General features: G+C 32.6%; 1 protein-coding gene across 4 annotated transcripts; it reads left to right on the top strand.

Annotated features, from left to right (window-relative positions):
* Nucleotides 1-1,859: 1,859 nt before the first annotated feature.
* On the top strand, nucleotides 1,860-8,338 carry LOC148627141 (general transcription factor 3C polypeptide 6-like). 4 transcript variants are annotated; one of them, XM_088568371.1, is made up of 5 exons: nucleotides 1,860-2,104; nucleotides 4,813-4,893; nucleotides 5,277-5,385; nucleotides 5,726-5,887; nucleotides 7,604-8,338. In XM_088568371.1, the coding sequence occupies exons 2-5, from the start codon at nucleotides 4,816-4,818 to the stop codon at nucleotides 7,672-7,674; spliced, it is 420 nt and encodes a 139-aa protein (XP_088424497.1). In that variant the 5' UTR covers nucleotides 1,860-2,104; nucleotides 4,813-4,815; the 3' UTR covers nucleotides 7,675-8,338. The 4 variants fall into 4 exon arrangements, with proteins under 4 accessions (XP_088424497.1, XP_088424491.1, XP_088424473.1 ...); XM_088568365.1 differs by lacking the exon at nucleotides 1,860-2,104 and adding an exon at nucleotides 2,406-2,533; XM_088568347.1 differs by lacking the exon at nucleotides 1,860-2,104 and adding an exon at nucleotides 2,548-2,660.
* The last annotated feature ends 987 nt before the right edge of the window (nucleotides 8,339-9,325 follow it).

The raw sequence follows: 9,325 nt of genomic DNA, 5'->3' as shown, positions 1-9,325 counted from the left end.
AACAAACTCTCTTTAAAAAGTGAAGATAACACGTGGAACAGGTCTTATATACGGGCCTAAGGTCACTGTCATGGTATATGATTTTGACCTCTTTAAACGAGACTGATATGGCTTGTCTTGCGACACAGCTCAATTAATATCAGGCCCTGATAAGCATGCTACATGACCATTCCTTCCATAAAAGAGATCGTTCTCAACTGCCGGCAAACCACCATCCGTCATTCTTTACAGCGACGAACAATTGCAGTATTTAAAGAAATTCTGCACTTCAGAATCGAGGCAAATCATCGGTATAGACAAAACATTTAACTTCGGCGCGAGTTATGTAACAATCACCGTCTTCCACGATTACAACATAATCAGAAAAAAAATTTCAACAATCCTTTCATGATGGGTCCATTCTACTTACATTGGAACGTAAGACACCTTCCACGCCTATCTTAGATTCTTTAACCATCTGCAATGTTACTTCAAATAGTTTGCGGAGCCGAATTAAGCGACAAAAGCGTTCAAAAAGTGTTTCCTAACTCACAATAAAAACACATGTCTAGATGCCTTCAAAAATATATTGCTCCAGTATATTGTTAGAACAATTCGTGGGAGTCAATGAAGAATATTCTAAAGCTGCCCACAAATACAGAATTATGCAGTTCCAATACAGGGACGTGGGTCGAGCTCTGCACGGCAAGGTAATTATGCACTTTCGCTATGGGCTATGAAACTTCAAGTTACTGGTATTGTGTGAACATAAAAAAATGAAACTGGAAAGAACACACTCTTCCAGAAGTTCATGAATTTAACAAGAAAGAGAGAAAACTATATTGAATCAACAGATGGTATGATAAAAAATTCAAAAACCACTGCAAAAAAAAAACCAGTTAAACAACATCTTTGAAGTTTTCTTGAACATTGTGTTAATTGTCGGAGCAACTTTGTACATTATCATGTTTTAGTGATTTTATGGATATACTGGATATGTGATATTTTGTGATACTATTGTGATATACTAGTACATTTTTTCGGGGTTTATGAGACATTATTTTTAAGGTTCTTTTTAATATTGTCAGTCTAATATTTTTTATTCGTGATCAATTATTTACAAATTTTCATTTTCATAGAAAAAAAACTTTACTTATGTTTTTTTGTTTGACTTATAAAAAAAAAGTTTCACTTTTTAGAGTTTTAAAATGTGATAACTATTCTATCCAATGTCATTATTTAAAAAATCCAGGTTAAATGTTTATTTCGAATTTATTTTAGAATATGATTACTATGTGATACTTTTGTGATATTATAGAATTTGTCTTGTTTTTTTTTTTGTCTCGGGGATGTTATTTTAAGTTTCCTGTAAGTTATAACTTTCTTTTATTTATTAATTTTACAAATTTTATTTCAAAAAGTTCATTTACTTATTTTTGGTTTTGTTTTGTCTTTTTTTTTTAAATTCTAGATAATGTATCATGAATGATTTCAATTCAATGTTGACTTATAAATGAAATTGTGATTAAATAAATATTTTATGTCTAAGCAAATATTATCTCTCAGCAACCATTACATGAGGGGCCTGATGGGTTATTTTCGTTCTTCGTGATCGGCGCATTTTCGCTATCGTGATCCGTTTTTCTACAGATTTATTTTTCGTGATTCGTGATGAAAGTATTGTTCGTGAATCGTTTTCACTGGAGTTTTATGTTCGTTCTTCGTGATTGAGACATATATTTCGTTCTCATGATTTTTTTTTCATTACGGAAATAAAGAGTTCCATTGAGTTGTCTTTCTTGGTTTAAAAAGTTGAAGTGGCGCGATTGTTTTGAAAGTGCAATTAGGTCATTTTTTATTGCAAACATGGTAGTCACCATGGCTGAGAGCCACGGCAATAACATTGTCGAGGTTGTAATATTTTATGTTGATCCAACTTGTTTTGGACAGTCTCTGAGTATAGTCTGAAGATAAAACACAGACGTGGTTCCGTGGTATTTTACGCCAGGAAAACACTTCTATGAAATATTATATGATACATTATACAAGAAGTTAGAATGTGACTGTTTTTAACGATACAATTTAGAACCTGAGAGAATTCAACACGTAAACAAGTAATGAACCGGTAATGTATTTCATTGTAGCTTAATTGAACCAATCTACAACACAAACAACCAGCTTCTGAATCTATTATCGAGATTGATTGGGGATACTCTTTTTATATTTTCGTGATCTGTGATCATGGTAATTTTATTTTCTGTGAATCGTGATTGACAAAAAGTCAACTCGTGAATCATGATGAGACCTGTCCCCACTCCAAAAAAAAAATCAAGCCCCTCTTACATTTTTTGTCGTTCGACCCATGCGCTTTGTATTGCCCGGGGCGATCTCGGACACGTCCAGACGCTTTTTGGCGAAACCGTTCGTAGACGTTCTCCTACATTGGAGGTAAGTACAGAGTACACTTCCGTTTTTAATTTGCAACCCAGCGGAAAGGAGAAAAACTAGCATTTTGCAAGATATGGCAGCAATTGAGGAAAAGGGAACTGATGAGGTACTTTTTTCCACAACCCAACTTATAACTCGGATATCTTTTGCTTAACGGAATGAAAATGTTTGGCCCGCTTCAAGGAGAGAAGTACTTATATTTTCAGTTGGTATTAAGACATTTAATTTTGAAAGTAAGCCAGTCATTGGTTAAGAATTAATTAATACTTCATTTCTATTTGCCTCCTCTGAGAGGGTCTCTAAGCAAATGCTGTCGGATCTCATGTGCTTGGCGATAGCAATACTGGTATAAAAACTTGATCCAGTATTATGATTTTGTTTTTTCAAAATTTTGTACAGCGATGTCCATTCACCGATCACTTAGGTTTGCATGTCTCGGGGGAAAAAGACCTACTTGGAAAGAATATGAAGACCTAGTCAAATTACTACAAGAACAAAGTCCACTTAAGACTAAGACTATTGACGATTGAAGACTCTCTCTAATGACAGTAGCTGTGTATCACCACCTTAATATGTAATTTTATCATGATATTTTGATTTGTGCTTTCATTAAAATAGTGCTCAATTTTCTTCTAACATGTATGAAATAAATATCATACAACAGTTTTTGCAGTCTTTCATATGAAAGTCAACATTACTAAATCAATAAAAGTTAATACTGTGCAGAAATTACAAAACAGTACTTGAGTTAAATTTTTACAATACTCATGACAATACTTACATGTACATGTACTACAATACTATAGATGTATATGTTCAAGTGAAATATTTATTTTTTTAAATCACAATACTGGTATACAATACTGGAACAATTTTTTATACAATGTACCAGTATTGTACGCAATACTGGTATGCCAGTATTGCGATCGCCAAGTGCTGTCAAACATAATTCAGGGAGTGTAATATGGGCAGGTCAATAGCTTTAATATTCTGAATTTCCTCTGACCTTGCAACGCTTCTCGTTTTTTATTTGGATATTGATATGTTGGGTTGGGGTCTTCAAATCAAATGCCTTTTCCGTGTAACAAAAATCATTCCTAATATCTCTTAAAGTCTATGTGCGAATGATCCTCATTCATATATGTTCATGCTTCATATAGCAGTGTGTGAGCTTATGTATCATTTTGTAAGAACATAGAACTGAACTATGAAGAATAATACTTTTATTAAACTATATTTAAAAAATAATTGGGTCAAAAATTGTCCTAAAGTTCAACACATATTAGGAGACTTCCAAGAGCATAAATTACTTTATTACCTAATTATACTGTTGCCATTGAAGATTTAATCCTAGACTAAATTCTAACCAAGTCAACTACCTGGCTATCTTAATTTGCTGCCACCAACAATGCTGATAAGATGTTTTTTAAGAAGTCTATTTAGCTTTTTGCTGCCTCCAACAACACTGGTTCAGTGTTTTGTCACAAGTACATGTTACAAGATCGGCAGGAAAATGATGAATTTGTCAATCTTATTCTTGTTTAAATCATGTAATAAATGAATGAAAATCCTCAGAGTCACTTCTATTAATTCATATACACAATGGTGCTGCATGTGTAGCGTTAATTTAATTATGCAATCAACTAATTAGTTACAGGTAAAATTGCAGTCACAGGTAGCTGCACATCGGCTATATAATTAATATTGACGTACTCCTTTCAAATAATTTCCAATAAACAATTAGGAGACAGGTAGACAGGATGTTTATACCGTAACAATACCACACTGACTGTAATTTATAAGGTTTGACAATTCTTTTATGTCCGACATTGGAAAATGGTAGTCGGTCATTTACAAAATATGTCAATGACCAGCATTTTTTACCATTTCCGGACCCTTGTAACATGTATATGTTTGCATTTTTGTGGCTTCTTATTGTGGTCTCATTCTATCGTGGAAGTTAATTGTTGACTAAGGAAAAACAGGGCTTTGGAAAGTGAATTTCTATTTTGTCTAATGTTAGTAGAACATTAGTTACAATAATGCACCATCTACATGTGTTCATAAACAATGTCTGTTTGAGGTGCCAGAAAGATGCATACTTTTATCTGCATTAGGACAACTTAATGGAGTGATATTTATGAAACAAGATTGGATGAAGACAAAATTGTGCATTTTGTCTGTTTTGACTTTTTCATTCACCTTTTTTTCTCCATTAAAACTGTGTACAAAATGTTCAACATTCTTTCTATGACTTATGATAATGGGTAAGTCCTTAAGTAGAGTTCTGGTTTTCTCTATCTTAGACTAAACTTTAAAACAGTATGAACTATATGTCTGCTTATAGATATACAGTTACTACTGTATTTTGTATTTCTATTGTAGGAGATGACATTTGTAGTTGAGCTATCTGGAATACTTGACTCAGACTTGCTGAATAAAGTAAAGGGGAACTGTAAAGTGCTGGTAATAGAACTTTCAGGTTTTTTTTAATTTAATGCTTCTCACTTTCTTGGAAGAATCTGGTGATCTTTTATTTTGATCTCTTCTGGTATTATAGATTTATTGGATGTCCAAGTATCAAAGTTTTTATTTAACTATAATGAAGACATGCTGTTTTTTAGTGAAAAGTTATTATACTGTCACTCATCAAGTTGGTGGTATATTGAAATCACCTTGTTCATATATCTGTCCAAATTATTGAAGGATTTTTATTAGAGTTTAATTTATAGATGCTGAAAAAAAAATTTTCTTTGTAAGAATACATTATGCCTCATTTACAAATGTACAGATAACATACTGTATTATTATATGATAAAACCTGAATAAAATGACACATTGTTTTATAGGGAATAGATACAGATCGACCCTTGCTACAACTGGAACAGTATACATTTACTGGGGAATATGAAGACACACTTGGTACATGTTTATTGTTTGAGGAAAAAGAAAAATCAGGTAGAAATGAATAGATAAAACAATTCTTTGAGTTCACCTTGATGTATAAGTTTGACTGTTGACATTTATGTTGTCTTTTCCTCTGCATTATATCCAGATAATAATTTATGTTTATTTGTGATTTCACTGTCTCATTAACTTCTTGTAAGTAAGTAATGTAGACATTCATTAGTTCTATCTGACCTGTATTGAATTAAAGCTATATTTGTAGACTCAATGTAGAGTTTATAAATTTAAAGTAAACTTGTACTCTTTTGATATAAATAGTCGTGATACTGAATTTAAACAGCTGTATGTATTGTTAGAAAAATAAAACCATCTATATGATTTGTATCAACAGAAGCAAGCCAATTAAAAGAAACAAGACAGAACATTTTACATCAACTGTTGGGAGAGGAAAGTGTTAATACAGCTGTGGATTTAGATTTTACTCATGCTGTTAACAAAAAGTTGGTTATGAAACGAGCATTCCTTACACCAGAGGGGGAAGATAATGAAGAAGGTAGCATTTTTATCTGACAAATTATCTGTTAAAAATGTTTAAGGCGTGCATAATAAATTTATAAAGCAAAGACTCAATGGTGTACTGTAAAACCAAAATTATCCTCTGGCATTACACGAACCATAAGATTCTATATGCTAATTACATCAACCATTATAATTTAACCAGCCTTACTGTTCCTAATTTAAACAGATATATTTGATATATGAGGCAGGTATAAAATTGTTCAGCATCATGAGATGGACCTATGTCAAAATTTTCAAAATGATTGGTCAACTGATGTAGGAGTTAAGGCCCCTGAAAGTTTTTTTTTTCATTTTTCGCATGTGCAACTTTGAAAATCTTTTTCTCAAAATCCATTGCACAGAATTCAATGAAAGTTGGCATTTATGTTCCTTAGGGTATCCCACACAAAATTACGGTTGGGATTTGTTGACTCATGAAAAAACATTACCACCGTTACTAAAAATAGAACACAGTGGTCAGATGGCAGTTTTTTGCAAATAACTCAAAAACTGTTGCCTTCAGCAAATTTTTGGCTGGATTAATATTGTTCATCATCATGAGATGGACCTATGCCAAAATTTTCAAAACGATTGGTCAACTGATGTAGGAGTTACAGCGCCTGAAACAGTTTTTTTTGTATTTTCGCATGTACAACTTTGAAAATCTTCTCAAAATCCATGGCACAGAATTCAATGAAAGTTGGCATATATATTCCTTAGGGTATCCCACAAAAGTGGACCATTGGGATTGTTGATTCATTCAAAAACATGGCCACCATTACTAAAAATAGAACATAGGGGTCAGATGACAGTTTTTTGCAAATTACTCAAAAACTGTTGCCTTTACCAAATTTCTGCCTGGGGTAAAATTGTTAAGCATCATGAGAAGGACCTATGCCGAAATTTTCAACCATTCATTGACTAATGTAGGAGTTACAACCCCTGAAACAGTGTTTTTGTTGTTTTTTTTTTTCACATGTACAACTTTGAAAATCTTCTCTAAAACCATTTAAGATCATTGAATGAAAATAAGCATAATAGTTCTTTAGTGTATTGTGCTCAAAATGAGTGTTGTGATTTTTAATCCTTGAATATATATGGTTGCCTATCATAAAGACAGGTTTTTGAAAAAAAATTCAAAAATTGTTGCCTTTAGCAAAATTCTGGTTCAGTTTTTTTCAAATAAGCAAATGGTTAACCAGGTGAGCGATTCAGGCTCTCTTGAGCCTCTAATTTGTTTTCTTTTCTTTTTCTGTTGCAGCTTAGATATGTATTAAGTACCAGTCTTTACAAAAATTAGACATGAGGTGATGCTTGCATGCCAAAACCCCTCATAATTCACTATTATTTCTTATTCAGAAACAGTTACAGACTACATAACTTGTCATATTTTTTTTTAGGTTGATGAACTTCATATAAAATTTAGATAAAAATTATGCATGAAATTGATTTATTGCAAGATTTATTGTTCTTGATTCAATTTAAGTGGGAGCCAAATGTATGGTTTTCTCAGAAATACAGATCTGTGTGCAGAAAGGACTAAATTTACCAGTATGTAAAACAATAGAATGAAACGAACAATAGCAAATTAATTACAGGATTCAGAAACAAGACTTAAAGTTTTATATCAATCCGTCTCCTGTTAATAAGGTTGGAACCCCAAATCTTTTCATTGTATAATTTGGATGAGGCCATGTTTTTTTTATTGCAGGTCCTTCAACCTTAACTGCTGATGATAAGAGTAGACCTTCTGAGAAAGCACAGGATACACCAGATGGCTGAAAATAGAGTTATATACCTTTTCAGAATGGAACAGCTGCAACCCTTCATTTCAATTCAAAGTTGGTAGTGTTTGAAGTGTGTCTATTGCGGTTTAATCGAAGTACATGAGAATGGTTTTAAGGAAGAGTGAAGCTTATCAACAGCATTGTCTTGTACACACCATAGATGACACTATGTCAGCATAAAATTTTGATAAGATTTATCAAATTCATTACAAGGGCTATTGGTAGATAGCTTTAAGATAAGTAATGTTGATATATCTAAAAGACAAGAATACTGTAGACATTTTCTTTATGATCTGAACATATTTTATCCATCAAGTATTTTTTCTCTTCATAGTGCATTACTAAACTTCTAATCTGGCTGATATAACTTTATTTGTCGTAGAAAAATGACCAATTTCAGATTTTTCTTCCACTGGATCATAGCACTTTTTTATTGTTTGTTTAAGTGTTATTTTGTTACAAATAAATTAGTTGTCTTGTCAGTTAAAATTTGTTTTCTCCCATTCATAGGCTTCATTCACACCGCACAAGTGAGTGATTAAAAATTTGTAATTTCCCTCAGCATGCCGTGAAATTAAAATGTCGCGTGAAGACTCTCACGTTTACCATGTTTACAGTTGTTATTCATATTGTTGATCAATTAAATACTTGTTGATTTACGATTGTTATTCATATTTTAAGAGATTAGTTGGTAGTGTATCAACTAATCATAATGGTAGTGATATCGATGACACAATGAGTTGATGACTGGAGTGGAGGCCCTTGATGACGTAGTTGATGTTGGGAGAATTTAGGGTGTTTTTTAATTTATTTTTATGGTTGTATTCATGGGAGAAACAAATTCTTCCTAATTTTTCTCGGGGATTAAAGGATTTCTCCACTCTAACTAGTTAAATTTTAGATTTTAACCCACTTGCTAAGCTTGTGGGTTAAAATCTAAAATTTAAAATCTCGAGTGGAGAAATCCTGTAATCCTCTCAAGACTGAAGGAGAATCTGTATGTATCTTTCTACCTTACAAGTAATTTATGATTTAAACTCCATGAAAGAGTGGCTAGCTCTATAAAATTCTTCTCTTCCGACACTACTGAACCAATTATAACCAAACTGGGCAAACAATATCTGATGTGGGGACTTTTATTCGTAAAGAAATACGGCTGCCATTACTAACTGGAGGCTCTGAAGAGGCGGAATCGCTCACCCAGCTTGATAAGCAACATTTTTTTTTTATAGGACCGCAAAAAATTTGTGATTGTATATTGGTATGGCATTGTCCTTGTCAAACTTGTCGACCATGTCATTTTTTATCTGTAGACACTTAGTTTTCATGCAATAACTTAAGTATTAGTTGGTTGATCTTTATAAAATTTTAATCAAGGTTCCAATCCACAAGAGAAAGGTTGGTATTGATTTTAAGGGTTATGACTCCAATCGTTTTAGAATAAGGGGCCGAAAAAGGACCTAAAACAGGCATTTCATGGAATTTAACTATATAACTCCAATAACTTTTAAGGATGTCAGTGATATTGTTCCACAATTTTCTTTACCACAATTGTCAGACTTGAATTGATTTTTTGTGTAAAGGCTTGAAATTTTCGGAAATTAGGGGCCAGAAACATGTATTTTCCTGATGTCCAGACAATAACT

The sequence above is a fragment of the Perna viridis genome, chromosome 1 (genome assembly GCF_037379345.1).
Source record: "Perna viridis isolate PV_CMFRI_1.1 ecotype Kerala chromosome 1, ASM3737934v1, whole genome shotgun sequence".
Classification (NCBI taxonomy): Eukaryota; Metazoa; Mollusca; class Bivalvia; order Mytilida; family Mytilidae; genus Perna; species Perna viridis.
Note: the sequence above shows the minus strand (reverse complement) of the source record. Positions and strands in the feature narration are given on the sequence as shown.